The following is a 26322-nucleotide window of genomic DNA, read 5'->3' as shown; positions in this document are numbered from 1 at the left end:
TCCTCACGTCATGGTTCCCTCCTCTTCCTCACGTCATGGTTCCCTCCTCTTCCTCACACGTCATGGTTCCCTCCTCTTCCTCACACGTCATGGTTCCCTCCTCTTCCTCACGTCATGGTTCCCTCCTCTTCCTCACGTCATGGTTCCCTCCTCTTCCTCACACGTCATGGTTCCCTCCTCTTCCTCACGTCATGGTTCCCTCCTCTTCCTCACGTCATGGTTCCCTCCTCTTCCTCACACGTCATGGTTCCCTCCTCTTCCTCACACGTCATGGTTCCCTCCTCTTCCTCACACGTCATGGTTCCCTCCTCTTCCTCACGTCATGGTTCCCTCCTCTTCCTCACACGTCATGGTTCCCTCCTCTTCCTCACGTCATGGTTCCCTCCTCTTCCTCACGTCATGGTTCCCTCCTCTTCCTCACACGTCATGGTTCCCTCCTCTTCCTCACGTCATGGTTCCCTCCTCTTCCTCACACGTCATGGTTCCCTCCTCTTCCTCACGTCATGGTTCCCTCCTCTTCCTCACACGTCATGGTTCCCTCCTCTTCCTCACGTCATGGTTCCCTCCTCTTCCTCACGTCATGGTTCCCTCCTCTTCCTCACACGTCATGGTTCCCTCCTCTTCCTCACGTCATGGTTCCCTCCTCTTCCTCACGTCATGGTTCCCTCCTCTTCCTCACACGTCATGGTTCCCTCCTCTTCCTCACGTCATGGTTCCCTCCTCTTCCTCACACGTCATGGTTCCCTCCTCTTCCTCACGTCATGGTTCCCTCCTCTTCCTCACGTCATGGTTCCCTCCTCTTCCTCACACGTCATGGTTCCCTCCTCTTCCTCACGTCATGGTTCCCTCCTCTTCCTCACGTCATGGTTCCCTCCTCTTCCTCACGTCATGGTTCCCTCCTCTTCCTCACGTCATGGTTCCCTCCTCTTCCTCACACGTCATGGTTCCCTCCTCTTCCTCACGTCATGGTTCCCTCCTCTTCCTCACGTCATGGTTCCCTCCTCTTCCTCACACGTCATGGTTCCCTCCTCTTCCTCACGTCATGGTTCCCTCCTCTTCCTCACACGTCATGGTTCCCTCCTCTTCCTCACGTCATGGTTCCCTCCTCTTCCTCACGTCATGGTTCCCTCCTCTTCCTCACACGTCATGGTTCCCTCCTCTTCCTCACACGTCATGGTTCCCTCCTCTTCCTCACGTCATGGTTCCCTCCTCTTCCTCACACGTCATGGTTCCCTCCTCTTCCTCACACGTCATGGTTCCCTCCTCTTCCTCACGTCATGGTTCCCTCCTCTTCCTCACGTCATGGTTCCCTCCTCTTCCTCACGTCATGGTTCCCTCCTCTTCCTCACGTCATGGTTCCCTCCTCTTCCTCACGTCATGGTTCCCTCCTCTTCCTCACGTCATGGTTCCCTCCTCTTCCTCACGTCATGGTTCCCTCCTCTTCCTCACACGTCATGGTTCCCTCCTCTTCCTCACACGTCATGGTTCCCTCCTCTTCCTCACACGTCATGGTTCCCTCCTCTTCCTCACGTCATGGTTCCCTCCTCTTCCTCACGTCATGGTTCCCTCCTCTTCCTCACACGTCATGGTTCCCTCCTCTTCCTCACGTCATGGTTCCCTCCTCTTCCTCACGTCATGGTTCCCTCCTCTTCCTCACGTCATGGTTCCCTCCTCTTCCTCACGTCATGGTTCCCTCCTCTTCCTCACGTCATGGTTCCCTCCTCTTCCTCACGTCATGGTTCCCTCCTCTTCCTCACGTCATGGTTCCCTCCTCTTCCTCACACGTCATGGTTCCCTCCTCTTCCTCACGTCATGGTTCCCTCCTCTTCCTCACGTCATGGTTCCCTCCTCTTCCTCACACGTCATGGTTCCCTCCTCTTCCTCACGTCATGGTTCCCTCCTCTTCCTCACGTCATGGTTCCCTCCTCTTCCTCACGTCATGGTTCCCTCCTCTTCCTCACACGTCATGGTTCCCTCCTCTTCCTCACACGTCATGGTTCCCTCCTCTTCCTCACGTCATGGTTCCCTCCTCTTCCTCACACGTCATGGTTCCCTCCTCTTCCTCACGTCATGGTTCCCTCCTCTTCCTCACGTCATGGTTCCCTCCTCTTCCTCACGTCATGGTTCCCTCCTCTTCCTCACACGTCATGGTTCCCTCCTCTTCCTCACGTCATGGTTCCCTCCTCTTCCTCACGTCATGGTTCCCTCCTCTTCCTCACGTCATGGTTCCCTCCTCTTCCTCACACGTCATGGTTCCCTCCTCTTCCTCACACGTCATGGTTCCCTCCTCTTCCTCACACGTCATGGTTCCCTCCTCTTCCTCACGTCATGGTTCCCTCCTCTTCCTCACGTCATGGTTCCCTCCTCTTCCTCACGTCATGGTTCCCTCCTCTTCCTCACGTCATGGTTCCCTCCTCTTCCTCACACGTCATGGTTCCCTCCTCTTCCTCACACGTCATGGTTCCCTCCTCTTCCTCACGTCATGGTTCCCTCCTCTTCCTCACGTCATGGTTCCCTCCTCTTCCTCACACGTCATGGTTCCCTCCTCTTCCTCACGTCATGGTTCCCTCCTCTTCCTCACGTCATGGTTCCCTCCTCTTCCTCACACGTCATGGTTCCCTCCTCTTCCTCACGTCATGGTTCCCTCCTCTTCCTCACGTCATGGTTCCCTCCTCTTCCTCACACGTCATGGTTCCCTCCTCTTCCTCACACGTCATGGTTCCCTCCTCTTCCTCACACGTCATGGTTCCCTCCTCTTCCTCACGTCATGGTTCCCTCCTCTTCCTCACGTCATGGTTCCCTCCTCTTCCTCACACGTCATGGTTCCCTCCTCTTCCTCACGTCATGGTTCCCTCCTCTTCCTCACACGTCATGGTTCCCTCCTCTTCCTCACACGTCATGGTTCCCTCCTCTTCCTCACGTCATGGTTCCCTCCTCTTCCTCACGTCATGGTTCCCTCCTCTTCCTCACACGTCATGGTTCCCTCCTCTTCCTCACGTCATGGTTCCCTCCTCTTCCTCACGTCATGGTTCCCTCCTCTTCCTCACACGTCATGGTTCCCTCCTCTTCCTCACACGTCATGGTTCCCTCCTCTTCCTCACGTCATGGTTCCCTCCTCTTCCTCACGTCATGGTTCCCTCCTCTTCCTCACGTCATGGTTCCCTCCTCTTCCTCACACGTCATGGTTCCCTCCTCTTCCTCACACGTCATGGTTCCCTCCTCTTCCTCACACGTCATGGTTCCCTCCTCTTCCTCACACGTCATGGTTCCCTCCTCTTCCTCACACGTCATGGTTCCCTCCTCTTCCTCACACGTCATGGTTCCCTCCTCTTCCTCACACGTCATGGTTCCCTCCTCTTCCTCACACGTCATGGTTCCCTCCTCTTCCTCACACGTCATGGTTCCCTCCTCTTCCTCACGTCATGGTTCCCTCCTCTTCCTCACGTCATGGTTCCCTCCTCTTCCTCACGTCATGGTTCCCTCCTCTTCCTCACACGTCATGGTTCCCTCCTCTTCCTCACACGTCATGGTTCCCTCCTCTTCCTCACGTCATGGTTCCCTCCTCTTCCTCACGTCATGGTTCCCTCCTCTTCCTCACGTCATGGTTCCCTCCTCTTCCTCACGTCATGGTTCCCTCCTCTTCCTCACACGTCATGGTTCCCTCCTCTTCCTCACGTCATGGTTCCCTCCTCTTCCTCACACGTCATGGTTCCCTCCTCTTCCTCACACGTCATGGTTCCCTCCTCTTCCTCACGTCATGGTTCCCTCCTCTTCCTCACGTCATGGTTCCCTCCTCTTCCTCACGTCATGGTTCCCTCCTCTTCCTCACACGTCATGGTTCCCTCCTCTTCCTCACACGTCATGGTTCCCTCCTCTTCCTCACACGTCATGGTTCCCTCCTCTTCCTCACACGTCATGGTTCCCTCCTCTTCCTCACACGTCATGGTTCCCTCCTCTTCCTCACACGTCATGGTTCCCTCCTCTTCCTCACGTCATGGTTCCCTCCTCTTCCTCACACGTCATGGTTCCCTCCTCTTCCTCACACGTCATGGTTCCCTCCTCTTCCTCACGTCATGGTTCCCTCCTCTTCCTCACACGTCATGGTTCCCTCCTCTTCCTCACGTCATGGTTCCCTCCTCTTCCTCACACGTCATGGTTCCCTCCTCTTCCTCACGTCATGGTTCCCTCCTCTTCCTCACGTCATGGTTCCCTCCTCTTCCTCACACGTCATGGTTCCCTCCTCTTCCTCACGTCATGGTTCCCTCCTCTTCCTCACACGTCATGGTTCCCTCCTCTTCCTCACACGTCATGGTTCCCTCCTCTTCCTCACACGTCATGGTTCCCTCCTCTTCCTCAGAGTCAGTGTGGTCAGCAGCTCCGGATGGCCCGCGTCCTTCTCAACAGTCCGGAGATCATCACCATCGGCCTGGTCTGGGACTCGGATCACTCAGATCTGGCGGAGGACGTCATCCACACGCTGGGAACGTGTTTGCATCTTGGAGACGTAAGACTTGAGCATCAAAGAGCAAAGAGGCGGAGCTAAGAGGTGGAGCTAAGAGGCGGAGCTAAGCGGTGTGTTTCTGCAGCTGTTCTACAGGGTGACGGAGGAGAAGGCCCGGCAGGCCGAGCTCTACCTGGTCGGCATGGTCTGTTATTACGGGAAACACTACTCAACCTTCTTCTTCCAGACCAAGATACGACGGTGGATGTACTTTGATGATGCCCACGTGAAGGAGGTTTGTATGAGACAGCTTTTAGCCACCTTCCCACCCGTACGATAACGTCTGTTCCAGATTACTTCCTCCACCATGAACACACAGGCAGGCATCGCGGTTGTGTTCTGGGTAAACGCAACACTGCCGTGCTTCACTTTCACCGTTCGTCGCCTTCAGCTTCCGTTTAAAGTGTCTATTTAGTTTCCATACGACTTCCTCCATTACTGCATTCCTATTGGCCAGTCAGAAGGTCATACGGCAGGATGATGGTCAGAAAGTCTCGGCCCGGTCTGGGGACATGTCTCCCCATCTGGGCTTTTCTGTGTGGTCTTTGTCAGACCTGGTCCTGGTGTACCTGAACAGTGTGGATAAAAAGGTGCATATTTTGATGCCATATTTTAAATTCGGCTACTCATCCGTGTTCCTGCAGAAATATCTAGTCTCATCAGATGCAACATTCCTGCTTTAACACACCAGTTGAACTGAACGGATACAGCAGCTGCAAAGCACAGAGACTCCCCAGTGTGAGTCTGGTGTGTTGGAGCAGGGAGACACGGACAACCTGCTGGATCGCAGCCGTAATGAGAAACCCTGATATGAGGTGCTCGAGATTTTCTTCTTCTGCTGTCTTAGCTGCAGATTTGGCACCACCTACTGTTTCAGCTATGTTTTACCAACAAGTTCCAGAAACATGCAGGTGGTTTATGGTGTTTGTTTTATGTTAAATCTGGTACCATGATGGGTTCAAAGTGCTGCAGACCAGTTAAACATCTGGAAGAAAGAAGAGCTGCTTCCTCCACAGCGTCCTGGTGTCCCTGTCCGTCCATCAGTGCTGCTCTCTAACTGGTGGACTGGGATGTCTCGCTCTCTCTGCTGGTTGTGAAAACAAGGATTTCCCTCCATTGTTTATGGGAGCAGCTGGACAGAACAGAGGGTGTGGTCAAAGCGCACACACAGCTCACACTTTTTCTCTGTTAAACAAACACCCACATTTTTGTGTCCGGGCTGAGCGACGGGTCGATCTGCCACACGGTGGGACGTCCCGTCGAATCACTGCAGACCTGGACGTTTGGGAAATGGAGGAAAGCTTGAAATAACAAACCCACAGAAAGGGAGAAGACGGAGGGAGGACAGGAAGACGGAGGATTGGAAGGAGACGTTTTTCCATCCCAGTGACGAAACGGGGTGGGAAGGATCTTTCCTCAGCTGTCACCGTTTCATGTCTGGATTCTCCAGGTTTCTGCTGATGGTTTGATGATGAAACTGGTGCACGTTGTCTCCAGGGTGGTTTGGTTCAGCCCCAAATGTTTATCTCAGGCTTCTGATCAAACTTCGTTGTGCAGGATCACATTTTTCCTTCATTTAGTTCTGAAAGAGGCATGATCCTCATGTGGAAGTCTGTCCTTCGTCTCAGACAGAAGCAGTCATCACTATAATGTGGGAATATTGAAATTCCTGTTTGATAAAACTACAGTGACATCTGAATGTTTCTATTTGGCCTTTGGGAAACAAAAGTTTTCATTTTTTCTAGATAAATTTTTAGAAGCGAAGTGATGGTGAAAGTTGTTTCCAGCGTCTCTGAGCTGTCATGGTGGAGAAGTAAACCCAGTGTCTGTTCTGTTAGTTACAGACCTTTAGAGTCAGAATAAAGCCGAGTATGGCTCCGTCCTGGTTGGGGTGGACCTGCCATCCAGCCGATGAAGCCAGAAGCCTCTCTGTGGTGCAGCTGGACCACATCTCCATGATCCGACTTTATACCAGGGTCTGGGTGAATACTCAATTCTCATTGGTTGCAGGGTGTCTGTTAAAAGCTGATATAGGACACCAGTTAAAAAAAGTTCTGTGAAATAGTCTAATAATTCTAAATCATAGCCCTGGCTCAAACTCCAGTTGGTAACCGTGGCAACAGAAATGTTAGTGATAAACAGGCAAAGCAGAAAGAATATCTGGACAGAGTACGTCAGACATCGACCCATGGTTACAAATGAATGTATCTGGTCTAGTTATTTTACTTTTCCAGGTTAATTTAGAGCGTCAGATGAACATATTGTTGGAGCTTTGTGTAATGGTATACCACTCTATGCCTGTGGTGACAATTCATCTAGGATTAAGCCTGAATGGAGCACGTAAATGGCAAATTATCATACTTGAGCTAAGAATGCGTTTAGGGCCTGGGTTCATGCTGGACAACCCAGAGACTGACCTGACCTTGACCTTACAAAGCTCACAAACTCTAAATATAAATATGCAGTTCTCTATGTTAACAAACATGCACAACAAATCAGAGCAGACTCCATGGCAGAAAAATCCCTTGAAAAACACGTTACTGGTTTTTAGAAGGAGGTGAAATCTCTAAAGACAAACTCCACATGTTTACCATACACCTTAGAGGGGGTCTCTGGTTGTGATGACATAGCTGAACTATGGAGGAAACATTACTCTGTGCTATTTAACAGCGTTCAGAGCGATCCCTGCATTGTGACTGAGATTGTCCACTCAGACAACATGAAAATTACAGTTCAGGAAGTCCTTCAGGCCATCTCAGAATTAGCCAACAACAAAGCATGTGTCCCAGATGAACAATCTGCTGAACACGATAAAATGGCAGGTCCGAAAGCAGCAGTTGTCCTTGCCATGTTTTACAGGTTGTACACCAAATCTGACCGAATCAGATCTAAACAATGGACCAAACAATATTTTGTTTTCCAGCTCTCAACAACTTTGAAACAATGCCAACAAAGCAACCGTATTTATCCACTTAGCAACCGTACTTATCCACTTAGCAACCGTATTTATCCACTTAGCAACCGTATTCATCCACTTAGCAACCGAATTCATCCACTTAGCAACCGTATTCATCCACTTAGCAACCGTATTCATCCACTTAGCAACCGTTTTTATCCACTTAGCAACCGTATTCATCCACTTAGCAACCGTATTCATCCACTTAGCAACCGTATTCATCCACTTAGCAACCGTATTCATCCACTTAGCAACCGTATTCATCCACTTAGCAACCGTATTCATCCACTTAGCAACCGTTTTTATCCACTTAGCAACCGAATTCATCCACTTAGCAACCGTATTCATCCACTTAGCAACCGTATTCATCCACTTAGCAACCGTATTCATCCACTTAGCAACCGTTTTTATCCACTTAGCAAACGTATTCAACCGTATTCATCCACTTAGCAACGGTATACATCCACTTAGCAACGGTATTCATCCACTTAGCAACCGTATTTGTCCACTTAGCAACCGTTTTCGTCCACTTAGCAACTGTATTCGTCTACTTAGCAACCATATTTATACACTTAGCAACCGTATTCATCCACTTAGCAACCGTATTCATCCACTTAGCAACCGTTTTTATCCACTTAGCAACAGTTTTTATCCACTTAGCAACCGTATTCATCCACTTAAAACGCTGCGTGCTGCGTGTGACGCCATATCTTCCTCTGAGCATGCACGTCACTTCCGGACGCTTCACATTGATGAGTGGTGTTTTTCATACAACTATCTGTTAGATGGGTTGTTGATGTAAATAAGACTTTAAACAGCCAAAGCCAATAAACTACATCCAAAAGCATTTATATTTTCATGTGGTGTCGGATCCTTATATACATATAACCATATATACATATATATATATATATTTATGTATATATATATATATATATATATATATATATATATATATTTATATATTTATGTATATATAGTGTTTATATATATATATATATATATATAAACACTGTGGGTTGCTTTCGTTGACCACCTTTTCAGGCTTAAAGAAGTCCTATTAAACTGCTATTAAAAAACAAAACAAAACAAAACTTTTATTCAAAGATTTGTTCAACTTTAGTCCAAATAAAATTAACAGATATGCAACTCTTCAAATTATTTAGTCTCAAAAGTGATTACTTTTGATAGATTTTTCAATTTTCCGTGTTTTACACTTTTCTGATCAAATAGCTGTTGCACTTTCATTTGTAATAAATATTTAATTGTTTGATTTATTTCAACCCTTTACATTACAGTTTGATCACACAAAATCATGCAACCGAACCGAACATTTAAAGGGTTAAAATAATTTGAATAATGACATATTTGGATAAGAGAACACTTTTCTCGTAAAATTCATCCCACCTGGGGAATCAGACAAAAACTGAAAGGAAAATGACCTGAAGGGACAAAAAATTTCATGCCAAGCATAAACAAATGCCATCACCATGGCAACATCCACCTGTTTACTATCAGGCCATCTTCCTGAAAGATAAAAGACGTGTTCCTGACATGTGAACAAACCTCTGCCAGCTCTTGGTCTGCGGTCAGTCTTCTTCACCGAAAGGTTCTGAGTTCGCTGTGTTTCGGTTGTCCTCCTGCAGATCGGTCCCAAGTGGAAGGACGTGGTTTCCCGCTGCATCAAGGGTCACTACCAGCCTCTGCTGCTGCTGTACGCTGACCCGCGAGGGGCGCCGGTGTCAGTGCAGGACCTGCAGTCGCGCCTCGACTTGCACCACCTCAACAAGACGTGCTACGACAGCGAAGACTCGGGTAACTACAACACAGCTAGGAGTCGTAGTAGTAGCACAGCAACAAAGACGCAGGTAACTATCAGAATATGTAGCTCTGCTTTTACTTGTAGTCTTACTGACCAGACTGAGGAGCAGCTAACAGCTAGAGATGCACACGTACCTGTACCTGTTGTTGTGTGTTTGATGTGTGTGTAAGGCCTGACCCCGCCCCCTAACCCCCACGACAGGCCGCGAGCCATCCATCTCCAGTGACACTCGCACCGACTCGTCCACGGAGAGCTACTCATGGCGACAGCCCCCACATGCTCACCATGAGTCGCTGGCCAGCCACTACTCGTCCGACTCCCAGGGAACTGTCATCTGCGAGGAACGGGCCGACGGACCCCCGCACGCCTCGCTCTGCAGCATGGAAACCATAGGTATGCTTTAAGAGGCCGGCGAGCCGCAGGTGTGAAAGACATGGTTAAATTCTGTTTACTGGTTTGCTGAAGTGTTTCATGGCACTGCTGCACCTCAGTCTTCTTGCAGATCCATCTCTGACTAAATATGCATCTGTTCACACTCAACCATCATCTGCTAAATATCCATCAGTTTGTCTTTTAACTTCCCGTCTGTACCCGACATAGGAGAAGTTTAACTCAGAACGTTTCTGTGTCAGTGCAACCACTAATAGAAGTTGTCCTGTCTGGAAGTAACAAATCCACTTCGTCACTGAGACAGGATGTTGCTCATTCCAGGAATGTCACATAGTTTTAAAAAGCTCCTAGAAACATGTTTACATGTGAGTTAAAGGACAGATCCTGGTCCAAAGTAACAGCAAGGGCCCTCACAGTCATCCTGGAAGCCAAGGTAATACCATCCTGGGTAATTATACCGCTGGATGACGTTCCGAGATCTTAATAGTTGTCGTGGGAAATGTACAAGTCTAAACACAGAACCCTGAGGAACTCCATCCCATGAGGAACTCCATCCCATGAGGAACTCCATCCCAAGAGGAACTCCATCCCAAGAGGAACTCCCTGAGGAACTCCATCCCAAGAGGAACTCCATCCCAAGAGGAACTCCCTGAGGAACTCCATCCCAAGAGGAACTCCATCCCAAGAGGAACTCCCTGAGGAACTCCATCCCAAGAGGAACGCCATCCCAAGAGAAACTCCCTGAGGAACTCCATCCCATGAGGAACTCCATCCCAAGAGGAACTCCCTGAGGAACTCAATCCCAAGAGGAACGCCATCCCAAGAGGAACTCCCTGAGGAACTCAATCCCAAGAGGAACGCCATCCCAAGAGGAACTCCCTGAGGAACTCAATCCCAAGAGGAACGCCATCCCAAGAGAAACTCCCTGAGGAACTCCATCCCATGAGGAACTCCCTGAGGAACTCCATCCCAAGAGGAACTCCCTGAGGAACTCCATCCCAAGAGGAACTCCATCCCTGAGGAACTCCATCCCAAGAGGAACTCCATCCCAAGAGGAACTCCCTGAGGAACTCCATCCCAAGAGGAACTCCCTGAGGAACTCCATCCCATGAGGAACTCCCTGAGGAACTCCATCCCAAGAGGAACCCCTGAGAGGGAAAAGTTTCTCCTGTTCCTCATTTGTTGTCTGACTTTTATTAAGGTTCCTGAGGTTTTCAGATGAAGACTCCTGCCGATGGAGTTCAGAGTTCCTCTTCCCTTTCCAGAAGACCGGGTTTTGTCTGATTAATTTGAGCTGGAATAAGTTCTGGAACATCGAGCAGCAGATTTTCTGAGGTGTTTCTGGTTCTGTCAGGTCAGCAGGTCTCCTCGTGTGGGAGTGTCCTTTAGCTGGAGAAACATCTGAGCCAATCATAGCGCAGACTTTGTGACAGACAGAAGTTGAAAGACAAACAAAAATTCGCCTTCACTTTGTCACATCTCTGCAGCCAATCACATTCTGCCTTTCTCAACATTTAGCGTGACTCGCTGACGGCTGTTAACTGCTGTTGCCATGCTTCTCGTTGCCAAGGCTACGTGACGGACCGTGAGCTGCACCATTCTCTGAGGAAGGGAGGCGGGGCCAGTGATAGGAGGCGGAGCTCAAGTCGCCACCGGCGGTCTAAACCTGACAACGAAGTCTCGCCGGCTGGTTACCACAGTGAGGGTAGGCATGTTTTAGACCAATCGGGTGCTGGACACCTTCAGATGAGCCAATTAGATTAGGGTTTTAGGATTTCCAATGATCTGTGGTTTCCACTCCGATTTCTAGTTGTAACAGAAACGATGAATGAAAACCCGGCTATTCCAGGTAAACGGCGTCGCGGATCCTGCTGTGTGGGCGCAGCGTTTTGGTTTCTATAGTTAATCGTTTAATTCCCATTAAAAACGGAATGAATAATTCTGACTTCCAGTTTGACTTTTTAGTTTTCTTCGTCTCCGACATAAAACCAGAGCAGGACTGGGAAACGCCAGAAGAGTCCTGGCGACATCATCAAGACCAGAATCATACGATCCCTCTGTCGTGGTCAACGTTGTCCGCAGCAGTTAGATTTTAATGGAGCTGAAACTTCGTCATCATCATCATCATCATCATCATAGCTTGTAACTCGGGGAACCAGATCCGACAGCTGCATCATATTGTTGTCATGGAAACTAAACGTCCTCTCTGCCATCCACACAGTGGGATCATGATGATGATGATGATGATGGTGTCTGGGCGGCTGTTCTTCATTCATCTGCTCCTGTTTGTTCCTCCTCTTCACCTCCATCGTCACACTTATTCCTCCTCCTTCTCTTCGCCGTACTCTTCCTCTCTGATCTTCTCTTCTCCTCCCAGGAGAGACCTTAAAGGAGCAGCAGGTTCCTCGTCACCTCCCTAAGCCTTCATCCTCCTCATCTTCAACCAGTCGTCTCCGAGACTTCAGAGAGACCATGAGCAGCATCATCCACAGCCGACCCCTTTCTTCCTCCTCCTCCTCCTCCCTACCGGCCGCCGTCCTCTCCTCTGAAACCTCCTCCTCCTCCTCCTCCAGCCACCATCCTGCTGCAGACTCCGCTCTGTGCTCCTCCTCCAGTAAACCTTTGGACTGGGAGGCCAACAGTACCAGCAGTGAGTCCAAATCCAGCTCCTCAGGAGGAGGCACCACAGGGAGATACCGGCCGGCGTGGAGGCCACGGAGGGAGGCGCTAAACATCGACACCATTTTCACCCGCGAGAGGCGCAGGCAGGCAGGGTACAGCCCCCTCGGAGGCCCCCTACCCGACCCCGGCAGAGCTCCAGCCTCCTTCGCTGCCCAGGAGGAGGCGATGCCCATCAGGCCCAGCTCCTCCTGGACTCTGCCCGCCTCCTCCAGCAGCTTCAGAAGAGGACATGGAAGCACAGACCTTCCTCCTCCCCCTCCTCCTCCTCCTCCTCCTCCCCGGCTGATCCAGAGGATGGAGAGCGGATACGAGAGCAGTGAGAGGAACAGCAGCAGTCCCGTCAGCCTGGACCTGAACCTGGGCGACAGGTGAGTCTTCCTCACAGCTCAGACCGCCATGATGGGCTCAGCTTGGCGTGACAACAGCATCAGGCAGAACCTGGTCTCCAGACCGGCTGCAGAAACAGCTGATGAACAAATGTTCTGTTCTCTCCGCAGGGATTCTTTTCTGAAGAAGCCTTCATCCTCGTCCTCTTCCTCCGGGCCGTCGTGGAGGAGCTCCAGGTCAAAGAGCAGCGGATCCCTGCTGCAGGAACTCGGCTCCGCCAGCAGGGGGAGTGTCGCTACGGTTCAGCCTGGAGGTCAGAAGTGGACCGCTTGGATATTCAGGTTCTGATCCGAGTCATGCCGTTTCTGCTGATGCATCTGCAGCGCTCTCTGCAGGCCGAAGCGAGCTGGACGAGCTGCAGGAGGAGGTGCTGAGGAGAGCCAAGGAGGAGGACCTGCAGCGGCGGCAGGAGAAGGAGAGGGAGGCAGCGCTCGGCTTTAACCCGAGACCCAGCAAGTATCTGGACCTGGATCAGCTGCAGATTCAAGGTACACACACCCATGGTCAGCCGCTGACTCGGAGATTAACAGCCCCACCCCTCTCATCAAGCTCCGCCCCGCTCGCCAAGCCCCACCCCTCTCATCAAGCCCCGCCCCTCTCATCAAGCCCCGCCTCGCTCGTCAAGCCCCACCCCTCTCATCAAGCCCCGCCCCTCTCATCAAGCCCCGCCCCTCTCATCAAGCCCCGCCCCGCTCGTCAAGCCCCACCCCTCTCATCAAGCTCCGCCTCGCTCGTCAAGCCCCGCCCCTCTCGTCAAGCTCCGCCTCATATGCACACTGTAAAGTCCAGACAGCGGTGCAGACCGGACCGCTGGAAGGATTCTGGTGCGTTTACACCCTAATAGTCAGTGGACTCACCACATCCTTCTGGTCCCAGTTGGTTTTACAGAACTGGAACAAAACAGATCCTGTCGGTCTGGACTGGATCATATTTTATCCCAGTTCTACCGTGTCTGACTGGGAGACAGTTTTCCCACATGACTGGATGTCTGGCTGTTTGCTCACAATGTTGTAGTCCACGTCCTAAATGTGGTTCACGTCAGGCGGAGCAGACAAACACGTTGCCTTACGTCCAGCCTGCTCCTACTGGAGCCGCTGGGATGAATCCAGTCATCACCGATCCGACATGGCAGGGAGTTTCGCCGGCTTCCGTGTGTGTGTGCACGTGTACATGCGTGTGTGGTCAGCAGATGTGATGAACAACAGGAATGTTCCTCACTGATCTGCTGAAAAGGCTCAAACTGACCGATGCACAAAAGAAAGAACGAACATGCAGTAATGCAGTGTGTGTGTTGTGTGTGTGTGTGTGTGTGTGTGTGTGTGTGTGTGTGTGTGTGTAACCCTGCAGGTAAAGGTGAAAGCTTTGAGCGGTGTGTGTCCGAGGCGGAGCTTCTGCTGGACCAGTCGGTGCGTTTGGAGCAGGCAGGAGAAGTCGCCGCTGCACTGTCCGCCGTCAACGAAGCTGTCTGTAAGCTCCTCCCACCGCCTCTTGCTCCTCCCACCGCCTCTTGCTCCTCCCACCGCTTCTTGCTCCTCCCCCTCCTCTCCTGCCTATGAAAATATACAACAACACACGCGCTAGTCTAGAAATGAAATCCAGGTCCTCCTCCTGGTTGGTTCTGTTTGAACTGGCTGAACTGAACTGGTCTGAACTGGTTCAGGGTTTAGAGTCCAGAGAAGTCATTCAGGACGTTTCTGCAGGTGCAGCTGGGTGGATAAAGTTGATCAGATTTTAGCTGGACAGTTTTCCTTCTTTCTCTGTGTCTAAACCAACTTTATATAAATTACTTGTAAAAGAAGCGAGAGAGCGTTCAGCTGTCTGAGGGTCAGTGAATGCAGCACCATGTGAAGCAGTGGGTGGAGAGAAAGATGGAGCCAGGAGGTTTGTTTCCAGCTTGTCTGATCATGTGACCCTTACATCTAGAAACAGTTTCACCGTCTTGGTTTTATTGTTTTAACGTTGTTTGTAAATATGATTTGGTCGTTTGTCGCCGGACCACATCCTGCCATCAGATCTTTTACTTCCTGTTTCCTGCATCAAATCACCTTATTTTTCTTTCATTTGATCCCATTCATTCATTTTTCTTCTTTCCTTTATTTTTTCTTTCTGCCGTGTATTTCTGTGTTGCCATGGCGACCGCGCCCCCGCCGCAGCCAAACTGCAGCCAGCGGTGGCTGAAGGCGGAGCTTGTAATCAGAGCCGGCTGCAGCGCTGCATGAGGAGAGCCCGCAGCCTGCAGCAGCGCATGCTCCTGCAGCAGCAGAGGGAGTCAGAGGCAGGAACACAGCAAGCCGAGCAGCAGCGGCTCCCGGAACAGCCCAGGTACCACCTGCAGTCTGCTCAGCCAATCACAGCCAGGAGTCAGGCATCACATGACACCACATGTTGCTTTAGTTTTAGTCTTATGACTAAAATGTTGTTTAGGTTTAGTCATAATTCAGCAATCTTAATTCCATTCATTGAGTTTTAGTCGACTGAAAATCACAGAATACAGAAACTGTGGTGGATTTAGCAAAAAAAAACCTTTTTCAAATTAAAGTTTGGAAATCCTGTCTTTAAAAAATAAAAAATTAACTTGTCAAGTTTGAACATATAATAATTTAGCTGTTTTTACTTCTTTGAAAGAACTTTTTTTTTTTTATTCACGTTGAAATAAAAAGCAGCAGTTCATCTGCTGCAACAGTTGGTAAAATAAAAAGTTTCTTGACAATGCCGACATCCTCAGACTTTTGTCTCAAACTATCATATCAAAGTAGTGAGTCGTTCTTTCTCCAAAGTAACTAACTTTGCAAAAGGCACACCAACAAGCTCAACACAATGCTTACCTGCTTTTCTGCCAGTGTCGCTTCACATTTGTTGATTTTGAGGTTTATATGTCTTGTTTTGTGCTGCATCCTGTGTGAGCTCTTCTTTTTCTCCCTGGAGCGGACATTACTCGCTAACAGTTAACCGTTCCGTCGCAGCCTCTCTGTTCAGAATTTCATACTCGTGTTGAATCTCTGTCATTCATCCCGCCTTTGCACACAACAGTTGCTCTGAATGGAGATTACTGCTTCCGGGTCCTTCATCTGGTTTTTATTGGTTACTGAAATCATTACGTCGTTGTAGTTTTCATCCCCATGTGTTCGTTTTCATTTTGTATTCACTGGAAAAAGTAAGGCGTTGGTGAAGACAAGAAAATATCAGGACTGCAGGGAGCTGCACCTTCATCAGCTGCTGCTTCTGAACAACAATCCGTCAATCTGTTTATCAAATAACTGGTTAGTGTTTCTGAGATCGTCAGTGTCTGTGGTCACATGGTTTAACTGTCCTCCAATCAGGTTTAAACCTGTCTGTGCGCTCGGATGATCAGACAAGACTTTTGTTTTTAATCTGGGTTAAAGTTGCATCATGGTTGCAGAATCAACACTCAACACGGCGCCTGTAATTAAGTCTGCAGGTCATCATTCTTGTTGTCATGACGACAAAATGGTTTACAGTGTGAACTGTGCTGACAGATGATTAACACCCAGAAAACACACACATGTAGTCATGTTTAACTGGAGCTGCTAAACAACTCCATCTGCTGCTGCCAGACTGCAGGAAAACACACATTCCACCCAAGACAGCAAGCAACAATCAGCAGCAAGTGTATTTTATTAATCCTGGCTTGGAAATTTCACTGTGACAGCAGCATCATAGGATGAGACAGAAGAGATGCAAATGAAGGGAAACGTTTTTATATTCAGAACACGTTTAAAATGCGTTTTTAAAATAGATTTTGTACTTGCACACCACTGGTTTTCTTGTGATGCATGTTGGGTGGGTGTTGCGATCCCGCCCCATGTAGCTGGGTAGGGTTAATGTTGTCGGTTCAGCATTTTCAATATGAAACCAAGACAAAGAGAGCAATGAAGAAATCTGAAAATACTCTTCAAGATGAGGACAAAGAGATGAAGAGGATGGAACGGATAAAGATGACGAAGATCAGACATGAAGATAAAGTGGATCAGATGGATGAAGACCAGGATGGATCAGGGTTGCATTGAACAGTTCTGAGGTTGTTTTCCACGGTCCAGAGGTTGTGAAGCGAAGCGGCTTGTTTACTTATCATCTCTGCAATCTGTACAGCCCTCTGGTGGTTTGACTGATGACTGCACACGCTGTGACACAGACATACATATTTCCGTACATAGACGGAGGGCCAATGGGCTGGAAGTGGTTTTACATTATTCTGAAAGTTTTTGTCTCCATCTGTGACTGTGAGGTGATCATCCATCCATCCATCTTCTGCCGCTTATCCGGGGTCGGGTCGCGGGGGCAGCAGCCTAAGCAGGGAAGTCCAGACTTCCCTCTCCCCAGCCACATTTGCCAACTCTGCGGGGGGATCCCGAGGCGTTCCCAGGCCAGCCGAGAGATATAATCCCTCCAGCGTGTCCTGGGTCTTCCCCGGGGTCTCCTCCCAGAGGGACGTGCCTGGAACACCTCACCAGGGAGGTCCAGGAGGCATCCTGACCAGATGTCCGAGCCACCTCAACTGGTTCCTCTCGATGTGGAGGAGCAGCGGCTCTACTCTGAGCCCCTCCCGGATGACTGAGCTCCTCACCCTATCTCTAAGGGAGAGCCCGGCCACCCTGCGGAGGAAACTCATTTCAGCCGCCTGTATACGAGATCTCCTTCTTTCGGTCACGACCCACAGCTCATGACCATAGGTGAGGGTAGGAACGTAGATCGACTGGTAAATCGAGAGCTTCACCTTCTGGCTCAGCTCCTTCTTCACCACGACAGACCGGCGCAGAGTCCGCATTACTGCAGACGCCGCACCGATCCGTCTGTCGATCTCGTGCTCCATCCTTCCCTCACTCGTGAACAAGACCCCGAGATATTTAAACTCCTCCACTTGAGGCAGGACCTGACTCCCGACCCGGAGAGGACAATCCACCCTATTCCGGCTGAGGATCATGGTCTCAGATTTGGAGGTGCTGATTCTCATCCCAGCCGCTTCACACTCGGCTGCGAATCGCTCAAGCAAGAGCTGGAGATCACGACCAGATGAAGCCAACAGGACCACGTCATCTGCAAAAAGCAGGGACCCAATCCTGAGGCCACCAAGTCGGATCCCCTCAACACCTCGGCTGCACCTAGAAATTCTGTCCATATAAGTTATGAACAGAATCGGTGATAAAGGGCAGCCTTGGCGGAGTCCAACCCTCACCGGAAACTAATCCAACTTACTACCGGCAATGTGGACCAAGCTCTGACACCTGTCTTACAGAGACCGGACAGCTCGCACAAGGGGGTCCGGTACCCCATATTCCTGGAGTACCCCCCACAGGAGCCCCCGGGGGACACGGTCGAACGCCTTCTCCAGGTCCACAAAGCACATGTAGACTGGTTGGACAAACTCCCAGGACCCCGAAGAGGGTATAGAGCTGGTCCACTGTTCCGCGACCAGGACGAAAACCACACTGCTCCTCCTCAATCCGGGATTCGACTATCCGGCGGACCCTTCTCTCCAGGACCCCTGAATAGACCTTACCAGGGAGGCTGAGGAGTGTGATTCCCCTGTAAGTGGAACACACCCTCCGGTCCCCCTTCTTAAAAAGGGGGACCACCACCCCAGTCTGCCAATCCAGCGGTACTGTCCCCGATTTCCACGCAATGCTGCAGAGGCGTGTCAGCCAGGACAGCCCCACAGCATCCAGAGCCTTAAGGAACTCTATTATGCTATATCGAGTTTTTGGAGCTTTCTACAGTGTTCTAGTGCTGAATACTCATCAGACATGTGAACGGCACCGTTTTTTTAATCACCTAACGCATGTTTGAGTTTTCCAGCACTCTCTCCGTTCGGTTTCCCTGGCGATGAAAATGTGTGGTTTTAGAGTTTTTTCTACTTTGAGATTCTAGTGACATCCTGGGGGAGGAGGGGGATTCAGTGATTGGTCATCTTTTCTAGGTTGTGCAATTTCACAAGAAGAAAGCCACGCCCACCTTTATGGCTCAGTATAAGAGGGAAGAAGCTAAAGCTATGGTGGACATTCTCACTACTAACATTTCGCACAATAAATGCTTCGTCAGCTGTAGTTTTCATTTGTTCACATCTTCTGAATGAAACAACAGCTAGAGAGCAATGGATGGAGCCACAGCTTTGGAATATTTGTGAAAGGCACTTCACTGCAGACTGCTGGATAAACAGGGTCCAGCATGACGGGGATTTGCTACCAGGCTTCTGCTGAAAGGAGGGTCTGTTCCTACAATCAAGGACCGTGTTTCTCATCCAGAGACACAAGCTGTAAGTAAAACCAAATTACTCAAAAAAATGTTGTATTGTTTAGAGCATGAGCAACTACTGTATCAGCTGAAGCTAACTGATGCTAACATAACCATGCTAAAACATCCTGGTGATAATCTATATAAAACAATAGATCTATAAGGAGGATCTATATACATGATGAGTCATCACTGATGACCATGCTAACAACATCCAGGTGATTAGCCACTTTAAAACAAGATGTAAATGTGAAAAAAGAAGCGATCATTACCGTAGTTCTAATGGCCGCCCTGTCCCGTTTAATCAGACAACACAAAGCTCGGTCTTCCTTCAATCAGACATGGTCTTCAGAATGATTCATCACTTCTTTAGTTGAAATTTATCACTTCTGGACCGGGAAGTTGTTTTCCAAACTGTCTAAAAGCTCAACTTTCCATAAATCTGAAATGTTATTATTTACTTGAATATTTTTGAAAGATTTTTTACTGCAACCTATGAACTATATATTTATATTTATTTATGTGTATTTATCAGGAAGCCAGGCTACGGCTGTGACTGCCAGTGCTGGTACAGAGACAAAGCAATGAAAACGTTGGGGACAGTTCGCATCCCCTCCAGCCAAGCCGTCCACATCAGGACTAGGACCAGTAAAAAGGCCCTCGTATCCAGTTGGTGGAGGAGCAGGACAACGGTGCTGACACCACATTTATCTCAGAAACCTTCCGATCTCCAGACTCCACTTATGATCCCGATGAGTCTTCATTCAATCCTCAGAATGGAAGAAAGTCTTTTATGTATATTCGTTGTGATTACTTTCTATTTGGTTTTGTTTTCCATCTGCCTGCTGTTCTGTGTTTCCAGTGAGATGGACTTCCTCCCCGTCTTCGGCTCCATCTGGCAGCAATGCCTATGAAAATGTAGAACGTGAACAAGCGAGGACCTCGGAGGGGAAAACTATGTTCTAAGTAGTTTATCTAAAATCAGCTGCCAAACCTGTAAAACTCAGCCAACATTTGGTAGGAAATAAATATTTTATCACTGACAAAATATTTTATCAATGAAAAAGACAAATTCTGTAAAGAGTAAAATAATGTTTTAAAAAAAGAAATACGTATATGATCTTATCATAAAACTTTTACTTTTATAAGTTATGTTGTGGAAAAAAGTCATTAAACAAAGTGCACGTAGCATTACAAACTTTTATTTATTTTTTAGGGTGTGTCAGTGAGCTGATGAGGCGTCTCTTCCTGCTGCATCTGTGGAGGAGCTGAAGAAGTTCCAGAAGACCTCCTGCTCGGTATGAGAGGCCACCAAAGGAAGAAGTCGTCATGAGGCGCTTGTCACGTTTCAGTCGAGGGCCAGCTGGAACCCAGTGTAGCTCCCATCTGATCAGGAAACTTCTGGAGACACCACATGACAGGATGACCACCCTGACGTGTCGTCCCAGGTATTCCCAGCAGCAGTAACAAAGCTGCAGTCTGCAGGACACCTACAGCCTCTGCAGGGGAAGAACATCATACCAGGTGTTGGTAAACTATCCTGGACAGTAGTGCACATTGTAAATATTTTATTAATTAATTGTTCATTTTGTTCACTTGGCAAAGAAAAACTCTGTTATACTGTTTTACTGTGAAACTGCAATAAAATGTTGACAAAAGTGACTGGTTTCACTGGCATTGTACTGAACTCTGCCTCAGTTCTCCTGAGTTGGTCCATAGTCAGCTGTGTGTGTATTGTTTATGTTTTGTAGTAAATGTTGATGCAGTTGGTTTCCAGTCCTGGATGGTCAGTCCTGCAAACTGGTGAATTTTGGACCTGGTTCATGCATCTTCTGACCTTTGTATATCCAAGGAAAAATAATACATACATGTCAATTTTCTCATTGTTTTAGATCCTTTTAATTTTCTGAATTATATTAAAACATGTCTGTGACACAAAAGTTGCATTGTCATGGCAACAAATTGTGGTAGATGGTGGCTGAGCCCAAATGTCCACACTATTCCCTACATAGTGGTCTATATGGTGCTCATGCCATTTTTAGGGATGTCTGAATGTCCAGAGAGAAAGTAGTGCACTTAAAATTACCCACAATGCATCTTGAAAAGCAGTGAGCTCAAAAAATACATGTTAAAGCAGGTAAAAAAAAAACATCTATAGATCTTTAACTTTTTATCCGTATTTGTTGAATAGATATGCAGCAAATAATGAAATACAACACAGAAAAATATATTTTCACTGGTGTTTAGATTGAATTTGGAACGACATGGTGGTTGCCGTGGTGACACCGGTAGTCACATAATCTGCAGCAAGAATACAATAGCTAGGTGTCCGAATTGCCACCAGAATGACTTCACTAGTCTGCTATATAGTGTGGCACTATGTATTAAATGAGGAGTTTGGGAATACTGCAGACATTCAGACGCAGCCAGTGTTTCACCACTCAAACACAAGAGATTAGCTTAGCAACTGCAGCTAGAAATGCATGAAAGTATTAGCATATAGCATCATAAGCTTATCCATTTCTTGTTGCTGAGTTGTTCACTCTCGTTTTCTGGCCGGAACACATATGACTGTTTGTATGGTGTTGATATTATTGAGTAGCTACTCTGGTTTGTTTACCAGTTCTGTCCGTGTCTCTCTGAGGAAAACACCTGATGTGCGCACTCCCCATGACTCTTCCTAGCAGCTGACCAATCAGGCGCAGCCTGCAGGCAGGACATTGGACAGCGCTTTCTCTGTTTGCTTGTTTTTGGCAGAGGCTGATCTGAGAGGATCAATACAAAATAAATGCAGGGGTTTGTGAAAAATGCTTGATTATTTCTTGCCCTTCTGGACTTGCATATTAAAATAAATGGACTGAAATGTGCATAATAAAGCCACTTTAAGGAATTCTGGGCGGATCTCATCCACCCTTGATGCCATTCTTGTCACCAAGGAGCTTTTTGACCACCTCAGCGACTTCAGCCCCAGAGATAGGAGAGTCCACCCCTGAGTCCACCAGCTCTGCTCCCTCATGGGAAGACGTGTTGGTAGGATTGAGGAGGTCTTCGAAGTATTCTTTCCACCAACCTATAACAAACCGAGTTGAGGACAGCAGCTTCCCATCTCCACTGTACACAGTATTGATGGAGCACTGCTTCCCCCTCCTGAGTCGCAGAATGGTGGACCAGAATCACCTCAAAGCCGTCTGGAGTTTTTGCCTTGGTGACAGCTGAAGCCGCATGCCGCTGAGCCCGCCGGTACCCATCAGCTGCCTCCAGAGTCCCACAGGCCAAGAAGGCCCGATAGGACTCCTTCTTCAGCTTGACGGCATCCCTCACTGCTGGTGTCCACCAACGAGTCCTGGGATTACCACCACGACAGGCACCAACGACCTTACAGCCACAGCTCCGGCTGGCCGCCTCAGCAATAGAGGCACGGAACACAGCCCATTCGGACTCAATGTCCCCCGCCTCACTCGGGACATGGATGAAGCTCTGCTGAAGGTGGGAGTTGAAGCTCGCTCTGACAGGGGACTCAGCCAGACGTTCCCAGCAGACCCTCACAACACGTTTGGGCCTGCCAGCTCTGACCGGCTTCCTCCCCCACCATCTGAGCCAACTCACCACCAGGTGGTGAGTGACAGGTGGTGACAGCTCCGCCCCCCTCTTCACCAGAGTGTCCAAGGCATGTGGCCGCAGGTCCGACAATACGACTACAAAATCCATCATCGAACTGCGGCCCAGGGAATCCTGATGCCAGGTGTACATATGGACACTCTTATGTTGGAACATGGTGTTCGTTATGGACAATCCATGACGAGCACAGAAGTCCAATAACAAAACACCATTTGGGTTCAGAGGAGGGGGGACCATGCCTCCCAATCACTCCCCTCCAGGTCTCACTGTCATTGCCCACGTGAGCATTGAAGTCCCCCAGCAGAACAATGGAGTCCCCAGAAGGAGCACCCTCCAGCATTCCCTCCAAGGACTCCAGAAAGGGTGGGTACTCTGAACTGCTGTTCGGTGCATAAGCACAGACAACAGTCAGGACCCGTCCCCCCACCCGGAGGCGGAGGGAAACTACCCTTTCATCCACCGGGGTAAACCCCAACGTGCAGGCACCAAGCTGGGGGCTGATGAGAATGCCCACACCTGCTCAGCGCCTCTCACCATGAGCAACTCCAGAGTGGAAGAAGGTCCAGCCCCTCTCGAGGGTACTGGTTCCAGAGCCCAAGCCATGCGTCGAGGTGAGTCCAACTATATCTAGCCGGAACCGCTCAACCTCGCGCACCAGCTCAGGCTCCTTCCCCACCAGAGAGGTGACGTTCCACGTCCCTAGAGCCAGCTTCTGCAGCCGGGGATCGGACCGCCAGGGTCCCCGCCCCTTGCTGCCGCCCAGCTCACACTGCACCCGACCCCTACGGCTCCTCCCGCAGATGGTGAGCCCACGGGAGGTGGGGCCCATGTAAGCCTTTCGGGCTGAGCCCGACCGGGCTCCATGGGTAAAGGCCCGGCCACCAGACGCTCGCTCTTGCCCCACCCCCAGGCCTGGCTCCAGAGGGGGGACCTGTTGGACATGGTCTATCAGGAACGTTTCTGCAGCCCTAACGTACTGCTGGCTGTAGGGCTTCGGCATATTATTTTCCAAGGGAATTTACCTCTGTCATTGTGACACTGATGCTGAGGCCGATGTGGACTGCTCCACTTGGGTCAATAAAACTTTGGACCTGTTGTATACAAATGCACATGGAGCATACAGTGTTACTGCCCCCCCCATCCCCCTCCCTCCCCCTTGGCAGGTCAGATCACTGGCTTGTTCTGCTCACACCAAGGTATGTGTCTATTGTCTGCCGGCAGCCTGAGCCAACAAGGACTGACCCTGCAGGACTGCTTTCACTGCACAGACTGGGATGCACTCTGTCAGCCTCATGGGAAGGACATCAGTGGTATGGCAGATGGCATCACAGAGTACATTACATTCACTTCACAAGTGATAAAGGTGCTGGAGAGGCTGGTGTTGGTCCACCTGAGGCTACTGGTGAAATCATCTCTTGACCTTCTGCAGTTCGCCTACTGGCCACGTGTGAGGGTGGATGATGCTGCCATTTATCTGCTGCAGCAAGCTCACTCACACCTGGATGGTGGTGGAGGCATTGTGAGAGTCACATTCTTTAAATTCTCCAGTGCCTTCAACACCATTCAGCCTTCATTATTGGGTGGGAAGCTGCGGTTGATGGGTGTTGGCGGGTCCTCTGTTTCCTGAATCACTGATTGCCATTTGTCCGGCTGGGCAGTGTCCTGTCTGATGTGGTGAGGTGCAATCTTGGAGCCCCACAGGGAACCGTACCTGTCCCTGCTGGCGGACCAGTGATAGGATGGAAACTGGCCCCCCTCTCCAACCACAGTTGCACAATGCAAACCCAACTGGGACACACAGGAACTCCAGTGTTTTTACAGTAGACGGGGAAATTTGGAAAGTTTTTTTGCACCACATTTTGTTTTCCCTACACAGTACCTGTAGTCATCAGTTTTAGAAATGGGACCCCTGGATGGTCAATGAGTAACGAGAGACGTTTTACAGTTTTTACAGAGTTTGACATCAAGCTCTGCACAAGTCTGCTAATTAAGTCTGATGTGTGTCAGGTGTGTTGTAGCAGGGAAACTCTGAACACTCACAGGAATGAGGCCCTCGAGTTGCCTTAGCCTGTTCTAGACTAATGCAGAACTGTGAGATGAAACAAGGTGGAATGTTCTGAATTTAATATCAGTCCTCTTTCTTTCTGCAGTGAAAAGCCTCTCTCGCTCCAAGTACTTCTGACAGACATTCAGGGCGACCAATCAGCAGGGAGTCAGATCAGGCAGGCCCCTCCTCCTCCCACCTGCCTTGTTAAGCCCCTCCCTCTCAGTTCAAACTTGGAGTCTGAGCCCATCTCCAGCGCCACAGACCCTGCAGCTTCACCTGGGGAGGACATCAGGAACGGGAGCCCCTGCGCTCATGTCAGGAAACCCCTCTGTGATTCCCAGTCCCTGCCTGCTCTGTGTGTGGATCCCTTCTCAGGAGATGTGGCTCCTCCTACTTCACCTGAACAAGTGGACCGCTCTGTGATGTGGACCAGAACATCTGTTTCTATCCCAGCACAAGCTCCAGGCTCTCCCAAGCCACATTCCCGATCCCCATCGCCTGTTGGTTCCAAGGACAGGTGTCATATTATTGGGGAACAGGAGCCGCATCACACCAGATATACACAGGCCACACCCCCTTGTTCAAGTCCCGCCCCCAGATTAAGCCCTCCCCCTGCCTTCTATCCAACCAGGAACTGGTCTTGCTTAAATCTGGACCAACCTGATATAGTAGATTCTCCCAATACGTCGATCAGCTCACCCTTTTACTCATCCCCAGACTCCCACAATGCACCTCCAGCCTACCAGCCGGGCCACTCCCCCTCTCCTCCCCCCAGCCAGATATACAGAGCAGCTCTCCCTGTGGAGCGCTGGGCGGAAAACGTAAACAGATATTACGGTTCCCAAAGCACAGCAGGAGGTGGAGGAGAAGCAGTGGCGGCTAGTGAGGAGCTGTCAGAACTGGAGACGCTGTACCAGGCCAGTTTGCTGGCTCCCAGTATAAACCGGGCCAGCCGGGGTGTCAGTCCACAGCCAGCCAGCAGCAAACCAGGTGAGAACTGCAGATACAGACTCCAGATGTCACCTGACTGAGAGTATAATGTCACTTAAAACATCAAATTTACTGAAAGAGGCTGAAGCACAATGGAGAGATGGAAGGGGAGGGGCTTAGGGGACTGAGCTGAAGCAGATGGGAGGGGCTTAGGGGACTGAGCTGAAGCAGATGGGAGGGGCTTAGGGGACTGAGCTGAAGCAGATGGGAGGGGCTTAGGGGACTGAGCTGAAGCAGATGGGAGGGGCTTAGGGGACTGAGCGGAAGCAGATGGGAGGGGCTTAGGGGACTGAGCGGAAGCAGATGGGAGGGGCTTAGGGGACTGAGCGGAAGCAGATGGGAGGGGCTTAGGGGACTGAGCTGAAGCAGATGGGAGGGGCTTAGGGGACTGAGCTGAAGCAGATGGGAGGGGCTTAGGGGACTGAGCGGAAGCAGATGGGAGGGGCTTAGGGGACTGAGCGGAAGCAGATGGGAGGGGCTTAGGGGACTAAGCGGAACCAGATGGGAGGGGCTTAGGGGACTGAGCTGAAGCAGATGGGAGGGGCTTAGGGGACTGAGCGGAAGCAGATGGGAGGGGCTTAGGGGACTGAGCGGAAGCAGATGGGAGGGGCTTAGGGGACTGAAGTGAAGCGGTGGTGGGGTGGGGGGAGGGGCTGATATTAAGCTGTGAATGTTTAAAA

General features: G+C 49.9%; 1 protein-coding gene across 1 annotated transcript in view; it reads left to right on the top strand.

The window, feature by feature from the left end:
• The window catches only part of LOC306762789 (uncharacterized protein), a gene marked incomplete at both ends in the record, with an annotated part of 69104 nt that overhangs the window by 20829 nt on the left and 21953 nt on the right, over window positions 1-26322 (top strand). Inside the window, 11 exons of the mRNA XM_079249400.1 lie at window positions 4358-4504; window positions 4587-4736; window positions 9104-9272; window positions 9481-9672; window positions 11240-11374; window positions 12047-12719; window positions 12849-12967; window positions 13062-13226; window positions 14086-14205; window positions 14892-15060; window positions 24756-25642. Of these exons, the coding sequence (XP_079105526.1) occupies window positions 4358-4504; window positions 4587-4736; window positions 9104-9272; window positions 9481-9672; window positions 11240-11374; window positions 12047-12719; window positions 12849-12967; window positions 13062-13226; window positions 14086-14205; window positions 14892-15060; window positions 24756-25642 (2926 nt within the window). The remainder of the gene's footprint in view (window positions 1-4357; window positions 4505-4586; window positions 4737-9103; window positions 9273-9480; window positions 9673-11239; window positions 11375-12046; window positions 12720-12848; window positions 12968-13061; window positions 13227-14085; window positions 14206-14891; window positions 15061-24755; window positions 25643-26322) is intronic.

This window comes from Telmatherina bonti (assembly GCF_933228915.1).
Source record: "Telmatherina bonti genome assembly, chromosome: 11".
NCBI lineage: Eukaryota > Metazoa > Chordata > Actinopteri > Atheriniformes > Telmatherinidae > Telmatherina > Telmatherina bonti.
The sequence above is the reverse complement of the archived record's forward strand: the minus strand, read 5'-3'. Positions and strand labels throughout refer to the sequence as shown.